At 36.6% G+C, this 24,081-nt stretch overlaps 2 protein-coding genes across 3 annotated transcripts in view; one reads left to right on the top strand and one right to left on the bottom strand.

Moving 5' to 3' along the window:
• The window catches only part of LOC116433344 (uncharacterized), a 492,012-nt gene that overhangs the window by 221,089 nt on the left and 246,842 nt on the right, over nucleotides 1-24,081 (top strand). The gene's annotated exons all lie outside the window — the stretch shown is intronic.
• On the bottom strand, nucleotides 8,560-13,281 carry LOC143174449 (phenoloxidase 1-like). Its single transcript, XM_076366888.1, has 10 exons — nucleotides 13,276-13,281; nucleotides 13,002-13,166; nucleotides 12,223-12,415; nucleotides 11,921-12,144; nucleotides 11,495-11,697; nucleotides 10,944-11,361; nucleotides 10,134-10,262; nucleotides 9,683-10,007; nucleotides 8,995-9,230; nucleotides 8,560-8,838 (listed from the first exon to the last, which is right to left on the bottom strand). Exons 2-10 carry the CDS (start codon nucleotides 13,110-13,112, stop codon nucleotides 8,560-8,562), a joined length of 2,118 nt encoding a protein of 705 aa, XP_076223003.1. The 5' UTR covers nucleotides 13,113-13,166; nucleotides 13,276-13,281.

Genomic DNA, 24,081 nt, shown 5'->3' with positions numbered 1-24,081 from the left:
ACATTCGAAATTCACATGTTTAAATCAATTTTTACATAATAATCAATCACCAATAGTATAATTGAAAGCGATATTTGTATTAAATTGATAATTCCTAATAACCAATGTCCAAATGTTGGGAACTTGTATATAACCGGCTTATTAGAACATTGTAAGAGGAGTGATAATGCGGACGAAGAGCACGGTAAGCGGGGCGTAAATAATTCTGATAAGGAAGCGTGGGGAACAGTTAAAAGTGCAGATGAAGACGATTACTTCTGTCAGCCAGCTGTTGGATCTCCGTTTGGTAACTTAAAAATGGCTAAGGTTGCACGCGGGTCGAGAAAAAGCACAAGAAAAGATGTGGAAACGAGATGCAAACGATCCGCGGAAGACAATTTCTGGAGCTTCAAACTGGGCGGAGGGAGGAGTGGTTCATATAGTCCATGTTGGAGCTTCAAGTTTCGCGTAGAGGCAGGATCAGCAGAACGGATAGTTAAATACGAGTAGTTTCGGTCGATTAGTGGCACGGGGAATAAGAAAAGAAATCCGATGACCGAATAAGTGACTTCCCGTTCTCACCTCTATGAAATACTGAACACTGATAATTTCCCTGTTATAAAATCAATTAACTTAACATTAACTTAACATTTAACAGATCGTGTTTCAAATGTAGGAAATGTTAATGTAGTTACCGAAAATTAGAAATATTCTTTTCTAATCAACTACGTGAACGTAATGCCATAAACATATGTATTTGCATATATCTGCGTTAATTCATTTTTTATTCCAATTTTCGATGTCGAACATTTATACATAACTACGGCGATTTTTCCACAAATGACGCAATAGAACACACAAGAAAATTAAAAAAAGTAAATAAGTCACGACCTGACTCCTACCTATTTCAATATTTTCAGCTTGAAAAATCTATAAAAATTCAGGAACCTCATAAAACCAGGTAATTTTGGTGTTGTATTGTTCATTTGGCTTTATGGAAAACGTATTAATAAATTTGAATTGCAAATATCTGCAATTCTGCATAATTTTATCATTTTTCATTACATATAAATATTGAAATAATTAGGTAGGGACTTAACAATTTTAATACGAATTAACATTGTTTAATGAAAAATATATAAAAAAACATAAATTTTGTTATTTATCTCTTAATTATTACAATTCTTTTTGCTTGCATCTTTTCATTAAATTAAATAAATTAAAGCGTTCAATAAAATTATTAACAATTTCATTATTATTATATATCATACATTGTTTCTTAAGAAAAAGTTGCTTTCCTCTGTTTTAATTAGTGATAGATCCATTGGGACCTTTGCCCCGTTGGATTGCCGAAACAGACTACTGTGCGCTGTGTTGGATCGCTAAATTCAATTAACAATGCAATCTCAACAGGCAGCACAATATTTACAATTACAATCCGTCAAATGTGATCGCGACCGGACACCATTTACACAGCAAATTAAATATTAGAATAACACGTCCTAGGAAAAAAACGGTACACACGCGATGTAACACGAGACCGGTATTTGCGTAACAATGGCAGATGTGTCGCATTGAAAAGCGCGCGCTCACAGCGTCAGTCGAACTCGGACGATTTAGGAAGTTTCTATATAGGCACATTTAAAGATTAAGTTTCCAGGTGACACATAAAAAAAATCACATTTTAATTAGTTTCTAAGAGAAATGAGGAAAATGATTGAGGAAGAATTACTATGAAAAATCTGAACTTTCCAGTAGCTGTTTTGTTAAAACAGTTGCTAGAGGAAAAAAGGATCTATAATCAAACCTACATACAATGGTGTAGGTACGTGGAATCACCAGGAAAAATATCCACCAGTTAACTAGTTAACTACGTTTGACGAGTATACGCATCATCTTAATGCTTGAAATGATAGTAATTCTTTCAACAACAAATCATTAATTTTTTCAGATAAACATGTAATTCTTCTTTAAAAATGAAAGATTTTTCAAATTAAATTCCACAGTTAATAGGTTAAACTTTCGATTGATTCGTTCCCCAGTTAAGGGGTTAAAGTAACTATCATACCCATTTATTACAACGAAACGAGTGTTTAGCGGTTAAATATAATCGAATGAACTAGATTTACTAACCGAATTCCATTGCGCAAAATGGCCAATCGTAAAGGAAATTGATCCTAGATCGGATTTGAAATCCGATGGAGGTTCGGCGAATAAACTGTCGATCGCGACTTCTGCGGAAACGATTCCCGGCGGTCGCGGTGACGTCGCGGCGAACCAGAGGAATCAAAAATTCAACAAGCCGCGGCGACGCGTCCGAGCTCGGCCGACCGATATATAGGAGGCCTGGAGAGGATGGCGGAGGGTGGATCGGCGAGGAATGTGGGTTCGAGGGTGGCGAAAAAGTGGGAACCCAGAGAAAAAGGCGGACCACCGGTAAAGGATTGCGGGAGCCGGCGGATAAAGGGGTTGCCAGAAGGTGATGGTTGATGAGAAGAGTCGAGCCAGGAGAGACAGAAAAGAGGGTCTCGGAATGAGGGTAGAAAGAAGAGAGAAGAAAAAGGGACGCGTGGTTTTAAGTGAAAGGGGAACCGGAATGGCAGCGGCCCCGGGAAGAGGAAGGGCAAGTGGGGCAGATTTGCAGTTTTAATTCTTTGCGCCTTCTTTGTGCGTGGGGCCGAGGCCGACCGATGCGTCGCCCACCGCGCGGCTAATTGTTCAATGTGTCCGAAAATCTGGGCCACTTTTCTGCTGCAAGGGCTTTTTTATCCGTGAATCGGTGCTGGTCTATTATTCTTCGTGTTTGCTCATTAATTGTGTTAACCTTTCGCGCTCGAATGCCACCGTAATGCTGGCTTCGAGCTTTGGTAACTAAAACCAAAAGCTGAAAATGAACGGTTTAAGTGTTCAAATAACGACTGATTGGTGTGTGGTTTTCTTCTGTTTTACCATTGAAAACTTTGGCGCATAATTCAGCGTTTTTACGAAAAGGGATTTCAAAAGATTAACAAATTAAATTCTCTTTCGTATTGGCTTGAACCCTTTCAATCGATAGTTGAAGCTTTTCATTCGAAGCGACGGATCGTGTTTTTAGTATTTGTAAGAGTAATAAACGTTCTACGAGACAAGAGTACGTTTTAAAGTTCAATCATTATTAAAATATGGAAATCTATATAAACTGCCAGCCTTAGAGGAAACGAAAGCGAAAAACGACATTTTAGTTCGTTTCAGTTTAGTTTCAATGAATGAAGAATAAAGTGAGATTATAGTACAATAATATGATACTAATGGAACGTTTGTAATTAATCATTCTACGATTCGTTGGTAGAAGAGTCTCGCGATGGTTGTATAGTTAACAAAAGAGGCGTCGTTACGAAATAACAAAAATATTCTCCCTTTTGTTTTGATACTGTCGAACCATTTATCACGTAGAGGTATTTCCACCAGCTTTTTTCCGCAATTGTCTTTGCGGCTCGTGCTCTTAACTAACACACGTTTAGATCTACGGGGAGAAGGAATGCATGAACCCCTCGAGTCCTTGCGGGCTTACTGCGCTCACGAGCCAAGTGAATTGCAGCCACTTTCCTGCGTTTCCTTGAATACCAACGTAACAGGCGATAGAGCAGTACTCTCACAATCACCGGCGCCGTAAAAACTATAATATACTATGGTCCGTTCCTTTGTTTGCCGAACAAGTAAGTTAGGAAAGGAGTAAGGACATCTGAATGTAAATGTGTTCAAAGGACACCCTTTTTATTCGTAGGCTTTCAACGCGGTTAAACTGAAGATGTTATTTCAAAAGATTCTCCCTTACAAGAACCGCTCGTTTCAAAGTTACAAAAATTCTAATTGCGTAATTGAATATTTGAATTTGCAATGAAACACAAAACTCGATTCTGGTTTCTGCTTTGTACAGGAAGTTCGTCAGCTTCAAGAAACATGTACAGAGCAAAGAGTTATTATGGTATTCTCAAAGACGAAGATTAATTTGTATAATTTGCTTATAGATAAATTGATAGAAACTGCTGATTTAAAGAACTTCTATTAAAAAGTTTGATATAATTTAGCTTCACACTGAAACTACCGAGTATTTGATGCAGTTCCAAGAGTATATTTATCAAGACTTTAATTGATTTACAATTCAGTTTTCGTATTACTAAATCAATTTCTTGAATAATTTCTCTGAGAAATATCTGTTATTTATTTAATGATTGTAAAAAGGAGACATCAGGGATGAATGATTTTGACCCGTCTGGTAGTTTTATTAGGTTAGTGTTAAACATTTATTTAATATTTACGAAATGTTTCCTGCGCACGACATCTGTTTCATATTTCATATTTCACATATTTAATACATTTCTTGAGAATTTGCGAACACGAACGTATAATTTGATTTATTCTATACGACGTTCGATCGACTGTCTTGCTACTTATTATTTATCCGTACACGACCGAAACAACGCAACGCATCGGCGCGCCACGTCGTATTACGCCGTTGGATACGCCATTTACAAGTTTTTGTTCTCTTTCTGAATCGGCCACGCTACCGACACCTGAACCAAACACGTCTCCTCGGCCGAGTGTTTTTTAAGCAAATTACACTGTTGCATTATTCATCGGCCACTTGATGCAACGAATTTTGTCCAACGCGCATTTGAAGAATGCTCGACTATTCTTCGGAATACTTTATGAATTTCGCGCATTCCCCACGGATTTTCCTCCATCCCATGTACAGTCCCCTTTGAAAGTCAGTTAACGGCTCTTCAATTATCACTAAAAAGATTCACTCTATATTTGGAAATACGCGTCGAAATATTAATGTCGTTCATTCGAACTGTTGCACTATTGAGCTTGCATTTCTATGAAATGTAAGGGGGAACGCAGTGAATCGATTAACCGAAATTAGTTTATGATTGTTGAAATTCGCCGTTTGTATGCGTCTTCTAACAGCTCGAGCAGGTGTCCACAATCGCGATTGACGTACCATAAACCGAGCGCAGCCAGTGACCTTAACAGATGTGTAAGCGGTGGACCCATATTCCGGCACCCTGTGCATCCCTCACTTGCCCGTCACACACGGAATCTGTGGGCGGAAATTCGTGTTCCAGAAACCATCCAATGAAGGGCAACAAGGACACTGATTTGCCAGCGTGTCACCACCCTCTCATATTATTACAATATTAGCTACACCAACAAGTAACCCTCTATGTGTCTTAACAAATTTATTATAAAAAAATTAAACATTTATTGTTACACTGTGGATTTCTATGCATTCATGGCACAGTTGAAAATACACAGTTACACGGAATGCACGCAACACGAGAAATGTATAATGTATTCGCGTGTAAATTAATTAAACGTGTCATTTATATTTAACAAATACTATAAATGATTGTAATGCTTTTGATAGTAGTTTTTAGGAACAGCAGGATGCCATGGTAATGTTGTTTTTCTAATTATGTTTGTAAAAATTTGAATTTGCAGAAAGATCCGGAGTCTATTTATTATTAACCCTTTGTATAAGAACCGAAATTATATGTTAAATACGAAAAAGAAAAACAGTATAAATTGATCTTTTATTATAGAACAATTAAATGACATACTCCAAACTTTATCGTTTTCGTATCGAGATTCGACATCGCCAATATGACAACCATCATCCTCAATGGTATAAGAGAGCTGTATTAGTGGCAAGTGAAATATTATTTAAATAATATATTTTCTGCGTATTTTAACTTGGACAATTGTCTATTTAACAATAATATTATAATAAATATATAATATATAATAAACAATGCTATTAAAAGTAATATCAAATACATGTAGAGAATGAAATAACTTTAAATTTATTTCTAAAAAGTCACTGAATCAATTTATACTACATAATATCTTTCCGTTGGCTGCCTGACATATAAATGGACCACTTTAAAATCTTGGAAATATTCTAAGAAAATACGTGCACTGTAGGATAATGAAATAGGATAGATAAGGTTTCCTCGTGATGTTCGAATGAAGTTTGCGAAGTCGAAGTTTGCTTCGTTAATCAAGAGAGCCGGTCTCCTTACTTTGTTTTTTTGCAATACATGATAGTGTGCTCGGGCTTGTAATAAGTAGACCCGCAAGTAATCAAAAGGCACGTTGTTCAAGCATTATTCAATGATACGCGTACACCTGGCTGAAATTCAAACTTGGCGTTTCTCGGAAGCGAGAAGAATCACGGAAATATTTAATTCTACATTTTTGGTGTTTTATAGTGCTATGAGATACTTGGTGTTCGTATGAATACTAATATTATCGATTTGCTCTTTGCGAACACACGTCATCGATGACGTAATTCATTCTAAAATGCGAAACTTCTCGCATTTCAAGTTCAAATAATAACTAAAACGTTCAAATAATAACGTAGCGAATATATTTCCATTGAAAATGAAAATAATGACTATTTAAGTCATTCTTTGCTTTTGTTAGAGATCCAACGTTTAATAGTCTTCGTTGAAACCATTACCCTATAATTTCTTCCATAGCTGCACTTGTTCGAACTACTCTACCATTAATCATTTACTAGAAAGAAAAATGAGTTTTATGCTCATTCTATGTCTACGATTGCTTTAAATTATAACAATTGATAAAACAAATAATTTTATGTTTTTCTTTACAACAGATCTGAATAACATTTGAATTTGTGGAATTTTGAGATTTTCATTGTTAACCCGGCACTATATTAAAAGACTATCATAAAGGACTATCTTTGAATTTTTCTCTCTTCATTATTAATAACAAATGAATATGTTGTTATTGTTTTTATTAAAAACACTGGTTTCCATTTGGAGTGCATCTAAAAGAGAATTACAGATGAAATATTACTGTCGAGCCTTCATAAACAGTTGATGTTTTCCGAAGAGTAATATTCAGGTAATTACCCAGCGAGATAACTTCTACAACTAACAGTTATATAATAAAATGAACATTAAACTGAGTATCGTGATATTCCAATGTATTCACGTCAATTTTTCTTGGACGACGTAATTAACGTCGGATCGCCATGATCGCGACGAATCACGCAACTTTAATTACAAACTGGCAAAACTAGAATAAACTAATATGTGGCGAACGAGAAAGTAGAATAATTTAGTGCGTCGCATAATGGCCTAGAATCACTAGATTGTCGGATTAGGAGAAAAGAATTCTGAAAGCACTTTTTCATCGATCAGAATATTATTTTTTATTCATTTTTGCCAATAACAATAGAATTATAGTGATTTTATAGTAAGATTATTATCTACACGGATTGGCTCAGAATAATAGTATTTTACTATTTCTGTAGTCTCAAGAAAAAAGCTTTTGTGAAATGTCAGTGTATTGATGAAATACTAATATTAATGTGGTTGTGAGTGGTCGAGCGTGCCTGTGGGTGGCCGGTGTCGTCTTGCGACTGGATGATGCCGGCTTGTTTGGAAATAAGGCTGATTGAAAAGTCGAGTGGCTAAAGGTTAAGGTGCGAGTGAAGATGGATGTAAGTGTAAGAAAGAAAGAGCGAATGAGCTGAGCTTTAGAAGCAATTGGAAATGCGTAGCCGTGTGACTTTTGGGTGCGATTAGTGAGCGATCGGTTGTCTGTTAGCGTACCGATATTATTTTGCACAGTCCTTGTTATAGCTTTCTATAAAAACAAATCAAAATCACGCATAAGCACGAGATCAAATACTTAGACCTAACCCTTGATAATAGATTTCTCCTAAACAATCACTCCCTTTTACAATTGGGAAAGCATTCATAGCAAATGCAAGATTATTTTCTAAGACAGCATTAAAGCTTAAAATAAAACTCATATGGAGGCATGGTATAACATAGGAGCGACACAGGCCACTTGCACGTGCACTCAATCATTCATACGCACATTATTGCAATATTATTGTTTCGCAAGGCTTATCCGACGTGACTGCACCCACAAAATAAAAGGCTATTAAAATGTCAATGCCAGTTACCGGCGTCGTTACAGCCCTTTCGTTCCATGACTCACTGATCACTGCTGGCTATCGTCATAGCTCAAAAGTTCACCATTTTACGACATTGAAGAACCTTTAAGTCGTAAATGTGTTTTAAACGATTTTTACATTACATACATTTTATTGTATTACAACGGTTAATATTTTATGAGATATTATTAGACACTTCCTGCTCTATTTTCATATGCAAATTTTTATTAAAAATAATCGATAAAACTCGAGGCGCAAAGAAAGAATTTTTACATCATTTCCATTCGAGTACAGCCATTGCTTTTTTTTAGAAGTGTCAGAAATTCTGGTAGCTATTTCTTGAAAATATATCATTTATTTATCGGTCATGTTCAGTACCTGGTAACGTATTTAACAACTGCGCATTGAACTTTTATTAGATTACATCAAATTTCCAAAGACTAAATTATATTATCGATGAGTAACATATATATAAAGATAATATTTTAAAGCCTGACGAAGGTATGTATACAGTCGACATAAGTGCGAGATACGAGGAAAACTTGTATCCCTGAGCTTCTGACACAGCATACATAATTACCGGAACCACATTGTTCAACACAGATCTATGTACTTCCCGTATCTTCCGACCCAGATCTGGCATCCTTCTTCATACTATTGTCCATAAACTTAATCATTACTTTTTGAATTTTCATATTTTTCATATTTTCCTTATTTTTCGTATCTTTCATATCTTTTCTAAGGAAATCAGCCAGAGTTTCTACACCTTCTTGAGCTGGACGGTCAAATGGATAGCCCATTGGGCGTGCATCCGGATACTTCCGGTCCCTCAAACCACAGTAGCTATCTGCAACCTTACAACCAGTTGGCTCGTCCTGTTCAACCTAAACATTGAAAAACACACTGTTTTACCCTGTACTATTTGATTACAATTTTAGTTTAATTCAAATCAACGGTAAAATGAATAAAAGCTATGAACACTTTAATTAGAATTACTGCGGTACAGGGTATAAAATATGGTCACAATAAAATCTACTCACAAGATCACCACTGTAATCTGACACCATAACAAAAAGATCCATGGGAAAACCTTCTACGGTTCCCTTGGGTACTAACATGTTGTCTGGCCACCCACATTTGCAGATATCGAGGTTGCTTTTATCATCATTGGGGTTGGTTTTATAATTATCGGGCGTATTTTCGAAGATTCTGTCTATAGATACAGTTACCGAAGATTTGTTTGATTCCCGCTTAATTGCATATTGTCCCGGCGGTACTGTAATGTAACAGGCAACAAAATTAGAAATATACAAATTTTCAGTTTAATACATAGAAATCTACGCTTCAAATGAACAATTTAATACAGTGTAAAAGAATTGAGCATGGACATAAGACATAATGAAATCACTAGAATGTATTTTACCATCAGTTGTAAAATGCAATAGAAAATGAAAAACAAAACTGCTTTCAAATAAAAAGTCTTTGTGATCTTAAAAATTTGAAGAAACATGACACACTGTTTCACGCGAAGGTTTTTCTTGGAAAACCCTTTCAATTTATTTCTTAAAGATTTGTTTATGTCACTAAAATAAGAAGGAATATTTCGAAGTCTAAATTTTGATGATAATACCTTCGAAGTATTCGTAAAGGCCGCAGTTTAGCAGTTTACAAAGCATTAAGCTTGTACACAAATCAAGGTATAGTGCGTATGCAAGAAAAGTAGCTTACTTTCTACGGAAAATTTATCCATTTCAATCATTAAAGTCTTTTGCATTGAAAAACCGAAAGGTTCTTTGCGTTCGTTTTGCTGAGGAGCCATGAAAATGCGTACTGTTCCTTTTTTCTTTGCGTTGTCGCGATTGTTGACTACAATTTTATATGTAAAACGGACATAATCCAAGTGAGTATATCGGACTTTTATCGGTCCTCCATCAGCAAAAGCGAGCCCCTGAGATAAATCTATTTCCCTCGTAGTAAAAAAAGTATTCAAAATGTTCGGTTGCCCATTGGTCGTCAATTCAATATCTTCGACTTCAATGTGTGGATACTCCAACTATAAGTGTCACCAGAAAGTGCATAATTAATGTTAATATTTATTTATTTTCAATCGTACGTTGTCTTTTCAACAAAATAAAATCGATACCTCTTAACTACTTTTGTTCCTTCGAAATATACTAACCTGTTCTTTAGAATACGCTGGCAGAGTATTTTTATATTCTATGAAAATATTGTTAACGAAAGCATGCCACCTGTAGAATATTGGATCTCTCATAGCGGTGGCTTGATTGCCCATAACGCCGAAGTTTTGCTAAAAGTAACATAAAAAGGAATCGTACAGTTCGGTACTAATAGAATTAATAATGTCTATAAAAAAGATGATTAGCATAATATTCACTTCGTGGGTTAAGTATTATTATTATACTAAGAGAAAGAGAATATTTTATTTAATAAACAATATTTTTACTACACGAATCGAAGCCCTAATATATATGTATTCGAATACGTTCATCTCAGTTCTACACTTTCTAAAACATTCATTCGTCACCATGCATTAACTTTACGTACATTTGGAATGTTCTATATAAAAATCAATATTATAGACAATTAATTTAGCCTGGAATATTCCAATGAATTGAACATTTATCCAAAATACATGCACACGCATAGTTCATCGTTCGTCGATACATTCGTTCCGACATTATGAGTGAAGTTTTGGATTGAGACCGCAATGCTAGTTTCATTTACGCTCAATTCCATTTCTGCACCATATATACGTCCCGTATAAAGTGACTTATACAACCGAGTATACTGTGCCCGTTGTGAAATAAATATTGGTTCCAGACTTAAGAAATTCGCAAAATAATGCAGAAACCACTTCAACATTCATGTTAGAATTTGGATACGGAATTCGTATTAAATGAAACTTGTGCAAAAGCAGAATTAGGTGTACAGAGAAAATATTAAAATTATTCGAATGAAAGACGTTTACCTTGTAACGATAATCCGGATCATGGCAAACACAAATAGCGAGGTGTCCTAGATTATGAACATTACCGTAGAACGTACTATTGATTGACAAAGTAGTGACGGCTTCTATGATATTTCCTAATATATCGATGCCGTCCTTTTCAGTCAAACGTACATGTTTACCATTATTGTCAATTACATATCCAGAATGAATAGCATCGTATATGCGATCACGCCATCTTTCCAGATCGGTAATATCGAAATAAAAATCAGGCGGTTGATGGACTTCTTTTAGTGGGATTCCAGTTGGACGAGCTGGCCACATGCGACTAGTATTGACAGAGTCCAGGTTTGAGAAATAACCTTCGAGAATCGGTTCATGCCAATTAACAAATCGTTTCACACGATTAAGTCGATTACACAAACGTTCACAGTTATACCTGAAAGTGTGATAGATATATAATTTTTCATATCTCATAATATAATGCATTTGTTGCCAGAATTTCAAAACGGATTTATTTTGTTCATTAACTAATTTCATTCTGAAATTTAATCAATGGTCACTATACGTGCCGCGCCATGATTTGTTCATGCATATAGTAAAAGAGCTCCCCGCGGCGATCCTTGTCAACCACACTAGGGTCCCCAGCAAATGGATAAACTAAATGCCAGTGCCAATGGTGCAGGTTGACACCAATGTCTTCTCTCCAGTATGCAACTCGATGTTCTTCGTCCAAATCAGTGGCAGTGAAATCTTCACGAATTTCAATTATTTCCTACATTCAAATAAGACATTTACAATGTAAACTTTAAAATGTTCTGTCATTCGTATATTGTTTTTCTTAATGAGTAAGCTTTCTGCGATTCATATTCTGTGACTACAATGGAAAATAATTATTCGTTATCATCGTTAAAATTGAAGTAAAAAGTGTTTGTATTATAAGAATTCTAATTATTGATTTTAAAGAATAACAAATTTAAGGAATTTCAGACACGTACTCTTGACGTTTCCCCTAGAAGAGTAGCTTCCTCCCTAGCTTGAGCGATAACACTACGATCAAAATATTTCTGTGGAAATATATGACACAATGGCGGTAGTGGCAGATCCTTCGTGTCAGGGTGATGCAAGATCGCCACCGAAAGAGCATAAATGAACATCTCGATGTTCATTTGTTCACGACAGCAAGTTGCTAAAGACAAGAAGTCCTCGTAAGTCTCCGTGTCTAAAAAAAAGACATTGCTATTGAATGGCTGTAATGAAATTTTCTTTTCCTGTAAAATACACGGTAAATTCTACAAACTCATGAAAGCTTCGATGAGGACAGCTGCTGCCTTTGCATGTTTTGGATGAAATATTGAAAAGGAGTCATTTCGTCCCAACTGTCTAGGAATGGTAAAATCTGGAAGATATTCCATCTCTTTCACCGGAATGAGTGTGTCGCACTCGCAAAAACGGCCTAACAATTCATCTCTCTTGTTTTGATACCTTTCCGGCTAAGGGAACAGAAGGTTTTTATATGTATATTTTTATTCGTGTATGTATAATACATTTTTTTTATTTATGTGTAAGTATTTGTTTGTTAAAACTTGAGATATTCTTCGAGACATTCGGAAGTGGTGGTGTCTACTTTGTCTTCGGCTTCATTAAATGACATTTATCACAACTGTTTTTTTTTAACATACCGACTGCCGAGCACTTATCAGAATCTCCTACAACTGACACAACATTCTTCAAAAAAGTGGTGATTGCTCTCTTGATCTTTTTGCGTTTGATGGATCGATCCCAATACGACTCGTGTAATAGAAATGGTTAAAACGGATTACGGAACCAAATGTGGAGGATAGAAATGAAATGGTATGGGATCAAAGCTGAAGTTACGAAGGATAATATTTGTACAGAACAATTCTAGTTTATGAAGTAAACAAGAAGTCAATTGAATATAAGAAATTACTGAACTGATTATTATTTTACTAATACTGTTTATTCCACTGTTTGCTGAAGACATGTGTTGTTTTAATGTTCAATGGAGGAACAATGAAGTGAATAAACAATAAAAAATGATGGCAAAGAATCACTTACCCAATAACTAACTGGTATGTCAAAGCCGACTTTCTGTTCTCCTTTAGGTTTGATGATTAGCTCAGTGGGGCGTAGAAATAAGTATAAAATAGCATATTTCGGAGTAGGCATAGTTAAAAATTGGTTCTTCCTATTGAAACTTGGAGTCAAAGATAATCGAGATACCTGTATATAATTGCAGATTAATGGGAAATCGGATTATTCAATAATATGGAAGTTTATAACTGTATCTTACTATGATATTAAAGTATTACGAGACGAGAGAAATGCTTACACCTTCACGATGGAAAACGGTCTTGAAGAAAATAAACGGAATACGTGCTTTATATGGAAAATGTTTCAGGAAAGAGCGATAATCCTTAAACCATAATATCCGTTATTGCTGTCATATCTAAACAAACATGATGTTTGATTACTGATATAGCGGTCACCGAAATCCCTTCTTTGCATATCCTGTTTCCCGGAAAACAGATTATCACTAAACGTTGTTAATTATATCTGATGAATACTTGCTCTTCTGTGGTATGATATCAGTCTTAAACATGTTATCGCAAGAAATTAACATGTGTCTAATTTATATAATTCATTCATTAACGTATTCACATCAATAGTAAAATAGAAATGGAATAAATTAATTGAAATAATTAGTGGTAGAGCATTTTGTGCCTTTAACTTACGTTTTCTTACTACACCGTTAAATAACTCGACGAATCTTTTAATTGAGTGTTTATTAACATTATAAACGTAACATTTAAAACGTTGAATCAGTAATGAATTTATTTACAATTTGTATGATTAATATTTTATAATTTTTATGGAATTCTATTAAGAGAAGAAGATTACAATTGCGAAAAAACTATATTTTAAATCGAAACCGTTTAAAGACACTACGGCGTAATGTTAGCGTCCGTGCGCGGCATTCGCGGGATGATTATCGTCGCGTGCAGTGAGCGCAAGAGAAAGTATTTCCAAATGCTCAGAGCGAAAAATATAAAGTGTAAGAGCACCAATAAAGTCAATGTTAAGAACAAATGTTAACGACAAAGCATGAAGAGGGTCGTAAGAAACATAGTATATACACGACCCTCAAGTCAAAGTACATAATCCCAAACGCACAGAGCTAGGAGACTGCATCGCAACAGAACCAAAAACAAAACAAAATGAAACAAACCAACGGAATCAATAACACTCACATAGAGAAACGCAAAACAACTATTGATTAACATAATGTATCAAGACTCCAAAGAAACAGACAAAATATTTGTTAAGGACTCGAAGTCTAATTGATCGAGTCCTTTGGAATATTACACTTCGTGTCGTCTAAATTGAAGGATCACGCAATGAATTAGGACTAAAAGACTCTCTGATGACTGACTGATTTTTTACTGGCCTCAACTGACTCTACCTTGCATGTTTATAATTCTGACTGACTCTCCTAAGGGCCTTTCTAATTCTGCTTGTGTCTAACAAGAGTTTTTTTTATTCAACCCTGGACCCATTCCCTCCCTCTTGATGCACGAAAAAGATGTAGCTTCAGGCGCGGTTTTTCCATCTCTTTCTAACTACGATGACGCATAATTTCCTTCCAGTACGACCATAGCGTGGCACTTCCCTGGAGCGGCGGTGACGAAGTTGGTCGCTACGATGGAAAGATGTTTTAGCAACATCGGTGAAATTCCGTTAGGTCAAGATTCTTGAGAACGCTTATTTCTGAAATTCTAAGGGACCCTCTGGAACAGGATTTTACGATACCGGGGCTGAAGTGAGAAAATAGACAATAGTTTATTTCTAAAATGAACTCTTCTGTGCCGCATATTGGCTGCAGGCCGACCTGATAAACTACCGAACGGAAAGCCAACGGTTATAAATGACTTTATAAATATTTTACCGTATTGTAAAGTTGTCCACTTGTCCTAACAATATTATAAAATGAATTCTGACAACTAAAATATCAAATCAACCGAATCAGCAATAAGAAGCTCGCAGTACAATTGTCAAAGAATTTGACGGAGTGAAAAACCTCCTCCTCTAGGGCAAAGTACTACTCATATACATCAAAGAATGAAAAAAGACACAACTTTCTATTGAAAGGCCTACGACCTCACACGAAGAAGAAGAAATATTAACATTAAACCTATCGACATTTCATGTCTACATATCATGTCCATATATCAATTAATTGTTTTTCATTTTAATTGTATCTTTTGCAAGCAAATTGAGAGACAAAGACAACAAAAATAAAAATAGAGAACCTGAATATATTATTTATGAACGTTAATCATAAATAACAAAATTATAATTACCTCATTTGTCTTTATCGTATTTTGGAAATTACATACCAGTGTCTCAAGTGAACCTTTGCCGTATACATATTTTTTAGATTCCCCACAGTTTTTCCTAGTTTTATTGTCTCTATAATACCTAATTTCACAAGTTTTTCGCGCACTGTAATTTTTACTTATACATGTTAAATTTGTGTTACATTGTCTCCTTTCTGCGACTCTCGATATTCAGCGGCCAGTTCTGTGTGGCTAACTGAAATAACAATTCCTGCGTTGCAATTTCTTCTTCCATTACAATAGATACAATCTTTATATAAAATTCAAGCATTTATTCCAATTAGGTCTGCGACAGAAACACTTCCACCAGTTTCGCAGCCGTACAATTCAGACGTCATGCTAAACACGTCGTTGAAAGCAGTGATGAAATTTTGGTATATGACGTAAATTCGTTTTCGATTAACTTCTATAGCTTCATTTGTTACATTTGCACGTCATTTGTTAAAATTCCCACATATTAAAAGTTAATATAGATACTATACGAAATACTCTGTAGGAGGTGAAGGTTTTAATTCCGGTTCTGCTTCAAGTGCCTGTAAAAGGTAGTTCCTCATTTTTTTCGTCTATGGCACAGCAGGTCAAAAAATCTGAAAAAAATTGAGAATGTTTGTCATACTAACATGTCCATGTAGCGTTGCGAAAGAAAGAAAATAAATGTCGAACGATGATTGACACAAAGACAAATAGTTTTTCATGTGGGGCAATGCCCGATCTCGCGTTATACCACAAACGTTACGCAGGGCAATGACCAGGTTCAATCGTCTTCCCAGCTACCAAACTTCACGACCGCGGCACAGATTTGCGGATTTTCAAGACAAGCCCCCCACTAGGCGAGGATAATAGAAATGAGAGCGAAAACAGCGAAGAGGGACGACCTTATGCGAATGGACACGCGCGCGTCAAAACTGTAAGAGGCCAGTTAGTAATAAAGTACATCATGAAACTCTATTTATTATTGCGTTGAACTCACTTTCACAGTCCACTACTGTAAAAATGAAAAAGTTATCGCCTGAACGCTTCAATGTCAAATTTTTCATTTTACACGCTGAAGATTTCGAACGGAGAAATCTCCAAAAATCCTCAGCCAAACACTGCTATGCCAAAAATGTCTCTAAATTTCTTTACCATTGAAAAGCTGATAATTCAAATTTACAGTTAACGGTAGTTACAGAACTACCGTTCTGGTCGAGACAGAGGGCTGAAAATTGGTGTAAACGTCAGAAAAAAACTGGTGGTGAGGGATCCGTGCGCTTGCATAAACTTTTTGCACGCTCCATGGAACGTAAAGGAGAGTCATATGCCTAGGACGCGCCAGACCTCCCGTTAGGGCCCACAATCCTGAGGTCTGTGTCGCTGTTTTGCAACACTTCGAGTAACCGTGACGAAAACGTCAATCGGAAAAAGTCTTCAGAACCCCAGAGACGCTTTCCGCGATTTCTGACCGCCACAATGTCATAAGATGGAAAACATTAACAAAAACAAATAACGCAATGCAAAAAATTCCAGAAATAGGGGCATGCAGCATATAACTGTAACATGAACTACAGATGCCTCAAGTGCAATAATTGACATAATCCAGGGGAATGCAGTATAAAACTAACAGCTGATAACTCAGAAAAAAGCCAATTTTACTGCGTAAACTGCAGCAACGTGGAACGCGTTGCTTCATATAGAAGAGGTCCAAAAGATAAAGGATAATCCTATGCAGCTTTCAGAAAAGGGGTATTCACAGATTCTTGCAGCGACAGAGAAATACCACATACCAGACACATGCTTGTACAACCACCCTTGCATCTCAATATTTGCAATGCTTTGCAGCTTATTCAGGTTAATCAGACGTTGAGACTTTAATTTCCAACACGATGGAGCACAATTGCAAGTTCAGATTGTGAGCTTGATGTTTCCTGTATATCAATCCGACCTTCAGTGAAAAGGAACCAATCTCATTGTCGCATTATGCTAATTTTAGCACAGAGATTTCCAGGTCAGGAGGTTGTGGCTCCTGGCCGAAAATCATCATTCTTAAGGGTAAGGGAGCTTTGACCTTAATTCAAGTAAATATCGCTGTATGAGCACACTGTCCCTTACGTACGGGCCCACTCTCCTACTAACTAAGATCTAACGGGGCCTTCTCAAAGCGAAGTCGGTGACGCACACGTCTTCGTCGCATCTGGTGAGATGTCGTTCTCAATATCATCGGCCAATGACGCTGTCCCATCATCCCGCTCACTTCTAAAGGTTGCCGCGAACGTACCCTCACGGTACTTTTACTTTTCTTTCGGAAGACATTTCAGTTAATCTCTCACAGTCTCTCAAAAGTCTCACGCAAATCGATCAATTGTAAGAAAAAACTCAGTTCAAATACTATCGCTAAATACAACCTGACATTTGTAACTTGACTCCACATACAAATAAATACTTCCGGTCACTGTAAAATGTAGTAGGGACGCGTGAGCACCAGCACCTTTGGTGTCGATAATAGTCAAAACGAAGATTTACGACTTCCGTTGATCCGGCCTATTATTGCCGTGATCATACCGTGGACTCAGACCGTTAAGTTCTGCATTTGATCAAGATACAACCATCATACAACCTAACAAATACAATCAACGCACACTCGCTTCACAGAAATACAGAAACATGAAGCTAGAACAAATAGATTCGAAAAATCCACGGAAAACATAGCAAGCAAAATGGAAACAACATCAAACTACATAAGCCAACCCATAAAAATACTCCCCAATGACCAGTAATATGCATGTATGGAGCGCGTTGCGTAAGGCCGGATACTGCAGGTATTCTCGGACCGTTACGGCCAGGTCACTTGGACTCAGATAGTTCACAGGCGGCCGATGATGGCCTGCAGGATCATTCAGCGTGTTGATGGAATTAGTATTTAAGATGATTGTAAGGCCTTTTTTGGAGAAGTGTAGTTTCGTGAGTTGAGAGGAGCAGGACAGAGTGGACTAACATGGAACTGAAATTGTTCTCGCCAAAACCTCCTCAGATCCCACACATATAACACGCGACAATAATATTAAGTTAAAATTCATCACTGAATGTTAACTCAATAGTCAGCAATCAAAAGAGAATGGTTCTTATAACATGCATACAAAACAAAGAACCAGGCATAGTTCTATTCAATGAAACATAATTCAATGCACAGCATCAACTATATTTCAAGGGCTTGAAATCCATAAGGTATGGAAGAACAGAGGGAAAAGGCGGAGGTGGAACAGCAATTTGTACCAATAGAAAATTAACCTACGAAGCTCTAAATACTAAATAGCGATACTCAACAATAGAAGTACGACTGGCAAATAACCAGGCACCTCTGTTGGCAGTCACATACGGTAAGAAAGGTACAAAATTCAAAATTCACAGTAGAACTAAAAAATTTATTCGGAGAACTGATATTAAACGCTCCAAATAGATTATACATATCAGCAGGAAATTGAATAGGAATAATGGAACAAATAACGACATAGGCATGGTACCAAGAATCTGGTTAGATGAAAAAACTGTGGGATAGAAAACAAAACTGTATTATTCAGACACAGCTTCGTTTTCACGTTATGAATCGTATATATACCTAATTCTGGCAGATGCGAGAATCGAATTCGTGAACTCGCACAACAGCAAGGCGACAGAAACCCCTCTCAACAGCGACTACGAAACAATAATATTGTTCCGGCACGGTTTATTTGGTTGAGACACAACTATCGGTGCGTAAAGATTTATGGCATGACCAATTATGATCACTCATGTCTAAACACAGTAATAAGTAAATTTTGGAAGCATTTTATTGCTAGCTGCAATTTTTACATCCGATGTCATAAATGACCAGCTGTCGAAGCTAACATATCATTAAAAAACGGCAGCTCAACCACTTAAACCCTGAGCGCACAGCCACCGGTACCCTTGCAGGTCAGAAGGGACGACGTACCCCCTACCTACACTACAAGTAATGTGGGCGTAGGTTAAAAAACTATAATTAGCAACACCCTGATCATTTAGCCTTCTGATTTGTCACTAAAGACACCGCACTATATCAGTATTTTTATATATATATATATATATATATAGATAGACTACAAGTTCATGACTAATCACGCTGTACTCACTGGACAACACACACACTTTAACTTTGTATACACATACACATTCCTTTCACTCAATATTCAACAAATTCAGTCCACTTTCGAACGAGAAAAGGAGAAGCCTTTTTTCATCATCACAACTATTTCACACAAGGTTAATTCGGCGTGTGAAAGTGTTGCGCCACGTCCACTAATACTGCCTGGACAGCGTGCACGAACAAATATCATCCTTTCAAATTGAGAATTAATGGATAAATATACAAGAGACGCAAAAGACATTAGTATGGAGATAAGTGTGATTGCGTGTGGAAAAGTCGAGTGCCTGGAGAACCGCGAATGAAAACTGTTTGGGATCGAGCGACTGAGATCGTGCGAACGAAGCGTATACGTGACTGCGTGAATTTTGACTATGGACGAAAGGTTAGAGTGCGAGGGGGCGCGTGACTTTTTGATGCGATTAGCGAGGAAGCAGTTGTGTGTTTACTGTTGAGGCGGGAGCAAAGAGTTTATTTAAAAATTTGTGAAAGAAACTTTCTGTGTATGCCCCGCTCCGCTCGCTGAATTAACGGCCAGTGGATATTGAGATGTTTAAGGTGGACGCTTTAAGAATTACTACTTTAAACAATACTTTAATTTATTATAAAAATGTGAAACAGTACATCTAGTGTGTGATGCGTGTCTAAGGAACGACATCCTTTTGAATATAACTTGACTGACTGGATGAATCGTGAGAAGTGCCGAAGTTTGTTCTCGTCACCGATGTCGACACCTCGTGTTGGTCTCAGTATATGTTGTCTTCCTTGTTTTAAGCCAATCGGCGCATCGTTTCCATTTTTTGGCTAACGCCCTTCAGCCAGACCCTTTCCGAGCGGGGGTGATAGCAATGTGTATATGTATGGGGGGGGGGGGGGGGGGGGGGGTTCTCGAGGGTTCGCTGGCTTGCGGAGATTTCCTGCAGGTCGAAACTTGTCTGTCTATTGTATGCACTGCACGTTAACTAAAATAAATGTTTTCTGTCGCGACGATAAATATGTCGGCTAGAGTAAATACGACTCAAGAGTAGTAAAAAAGGAATGAACACTAAACTGAACTTTCTGTCCCGTCCATCTCATAACGAACCTTCGAGAACATTTGTTAGGGTCTTCCGTATCGAACGGAACATTTACATAGCGATATTGTTTTGTGCTTTATTATAGTCTTTATTGATAAACTGATAATAATACATTGAAATTTATGAATAATAATAAAGCTAATTTTCTTAAGAACTCAGGAATAGTAGTTAAACAACAGTTGCTTCGAGCCACTCGTATAATAGCATTATATTTAAAAGAATTCGTGATTTACTAATATACTGCGATTCAGTGTCACTTCCATAATTGTTCACTAATCTAATACTAGAAATTGCTATGCGTTTACATAGTGTGTATAGTGCACAGGACATTCGCTAATTCTGGTATATCTTCATCTTCAGTTGTCAATTGTTTTCCACCTAATTATGAGATCTAGATTACAGTGCAGTACTCGGCGTTGCGTCCGTCTGTGGCAGAATTTTAATCCACCGGATTCATTAACGAAAGGCTAACAGACTGTCACGGTAATGAAGATTTCATCGAACTTCCACGAAATCTGTGTAACTTGAATGAAACTTCGATTCCTCCGAAATCCATGGCGAGAACCAGCCCTGTCAGACCCCAGCCACGGGCTCAAACTGCAGCCGTCGGGTTTTTGGTTCGTCGATTCGATTCGTGACGAAACTCGGAAGTCGCCGAAATTCATTATTTCGCGGTGATTACAGGGCGTAGGTCGCGGCTTTTGTTTCAACTTCGCTTTGGAGCAAAAGACGATCCTGGAAATGGTCTTAGAACGCATGCATACTCTGTGAACTTTGATTTCTTGTTTCCGAAGATTTTCGTCTGACGCCGAGCTTTATCATTTATTATCTACTTTTGAACGTGTCTTGTTTTTCACTTAACTTTAATTCCCCGTAGTTTATTGAATTATTGTTTTAAGTGGATTTCGTTTTATTTTGTAGAATATGCAGAGTTATGGTGTAAAGAAATTGTTTATTTCTGATCTCTGATATTTTCGTCGCTATTCCTATTTTACTATGGATTATCAAATGAAAACATAAGAACGACTACTTTCATGGACGATCATGTTTACCTCGTTCTTTTATCCTTTGAAGCTCGTTCGAATTATTTTTCCATGAAATTCGAACGTTTTATTTCGAAAATCATAATCGACGCACAAAACGTCGAATCGAAAGTTTGCATTGGAATAGTACGAAACGGTGATGTTCCTCGAGCATCGAGCTGAAAGTCAAATATATATATTTCCTATTGGTAACGGTAAGACGAAACGACAGAAGAAAAATTCATATGTCGGTGAGCCAGGATATATCAACACATGAACGATGTCAAAACCGAATCGCTGGCACGGAAGTGATTAATTAAAGCACGCTGAAAAAATGGGAGTCATTAAAAGCAGGTAGTGCTGACGTGAAGTAGTACGTGACTGTCACGGCTCAGACAGATCGCATGCTTTTAAACGCTGGTCGTCTCTTTTTTCGCATCAGTTATTTTCGCGACACTGAGACAATTAAATAACTTTGCTATCCTTCTGTCAAATACGATGCTATCCTAAATTTGTTTTATCTTACCGGCTACGAGTGGCCATATTTCTTTTCTTTTTATCATTCCATAACCTATGGACATCGTTTCAGAGTTTCCGAATTCATTGAAGCGTAAAAAGTAACAAAATTCACAAAGAGGAATACGAAATTGAATAAAAAAATGTATTATCGTTGTTAAATCTTAACATTCAAGTTACTCGAGTCCTAAATATCCAAGTTATTATAAAACTTGGAATTAAACTCTAGTATATTGCGAGTTGATTTAATTTGTACAATTTATTTGATCGCACGTTTTTGTAACAAGTATGATGGGTGAAGCAACTCTTCGTCAGAAGCATTTGTAGCGCGCAGATAAATATGATTTCTTAGAACTGTTTAGAGTGAATCCGCATTGGCCAGAGGCGACGCGATGCCGACAAGTGAATTTCATGTCTACCTGAGCTTTACGTTTCATTCGACACATTTCATTACACGCCTGTCAAACCTGTCCAGTAAAATTAATCGAATAATTCTCGATACTGGTTTAAACGCGGCGTCGACCAACAATTCGGCGATGAGAAGATATTCGTTTTATCGACTCACCGTAGTAATTCCAATGCAGAATTTTCAACTCCCGCTGCTGTTAAATATAATGGCTGTTAATCTGTCAAGTACAGTTAAACAGCTTGCGCCTGGCGTTTCGCGGAACATTCTCCTCCCGTTTTTTTATATCATTTCGGGATATTACAAGTGGAAACGTTTCAGTGTCGTTGTTACGAACAGGAATCAAGGTTTGTTTGGCTTCGTATTACGAAAGCTTTAATAAAACATTATACAGCATCCGATACCATTCATATAAATTTTACTTAAAATTTTAACTCGTGACAAAGATTTTACGTTATATTTAATTTAGTTCCCGTAAATTCAATGAAAATAATGTGTTTTCCATCTATCAATCTTTTTCCTCCAATCCATTAAATCGACAATAAATTTCAATCTCTACGATAAATTTATACTCACTGTGAACAAGTAATTTCTTCTTCTTCTTCTTCTTCTTCTTCTTCTTCTTCTTCTTTCTCTTTCTCTTTCTCTTTCTCTTTCTCTTTCTCTTTCTCTTTTGGTAAGTTATTCACAACAAAGTAATATTTCCGTGGGTATTCAGAACTCAGGTACTCAGAAATGAAAATTTCAATTGACCAAGGCGAATGAACTTATTTGTGTATACAACACGATAGAAGTCACAATATGAGTATACGAGTTATTGTTATTTTTATGAAATTTATTAATTTCCGTTCCATTACAGATCCGTAATATCATTTCGGGATTAAACTCAAATATACCTGTCCCCGTTAAATTCCCTAAGAAAAATCAGTTAAGCAACTTGTGTTATAGAGGAACTTTTGCTCGCTACCGAATCGAGAACGATCGATCATGGGTTCGCAAAGCGAATACCAGAACTAAAACTTCACTGTGACGGCTAATGCCGGCAGATAATGCACACAGGTAACTCAAAGTTCATTCGTCATCGGACTGGTTCAAGAAAATTCCAATTGAAAATCAACTTTGACTTAATCGCGCTACTTTATTATTCAGGAATGTCTTTCTCCCTGTTGGAAATGTCTTTCTTCCGGTATTAACGGCCTGGCTTACGATTTCTTTTCAGACTATTCTCCTTAGAGCTACATTACTGTTAACAATTGACTAGAAAGAAGAGAATTTTTCGTTCATTCTAAGTCTAGGGTTACCCACTATAAAGATTAAAAGTTCACCAATGAAAAATAATATTTTACTTCTGTTTAAAAACAATTGAACTCACCTTTAAAATTGCATTATAAGTTCCACTGAATATTATATTGCAAAGAATTAAAGAGTTACACAGCCTATGAACAATAAATGTAGGGTATTACTAGAGTACTTTCTACAATTATGAAATTACATTTTAATGAAAAACATTTTAATTAAAGTCATATAACTTCAACAGTGTTTGAAAATTATAATCAAACATTTCAGGAAACGACAGAGATGCTGCA

This window comes from Nomia melanderi, chromosome 4, assembly GCF_051020985.1.
Source record: "Nomia melanderi isolate GNS246 chromosome 4, iyNomMela1, whole genome shotgun sequence".
In the NCBI taxonomy this organism is placed as follows: Eukaryota; Metazoa; Arthropoda; class Insecta; order Hymenoptera; family Halictidae; genus Nomia; species Nomia melanderi.
This window is presented reverse-complemented; position numbering and strand designations above follow the sequence as displayed.

What these genes read in the sequence shown, in the direction of transcription:
- LOC143174449 (XM_076366888.1), bottom strand. Translation starts at nt 13,112, where the DNA reads ATGCCTACTCCGAAATATGCTATTTTATACTTATTTCTACGCCCCACT. An exon ending in CCTCATCGAAGCTTTCATGA is followed by an intron (nt 12,145 to 12,222) that starts GTTTGTAGAATT and finishes TCTTTTTTTTAG; the next exon opens with ACACGGAGACTTACGAGGAC. An exon ending in GGATAAATTTTCCGTAGAAA is followed by an intron (nt 9,231 to 9,682) that starts GTAAGCTACTTT and finishes GTTACATTACAG; the next exon opens with TACCGCCGGGACAATATGCA.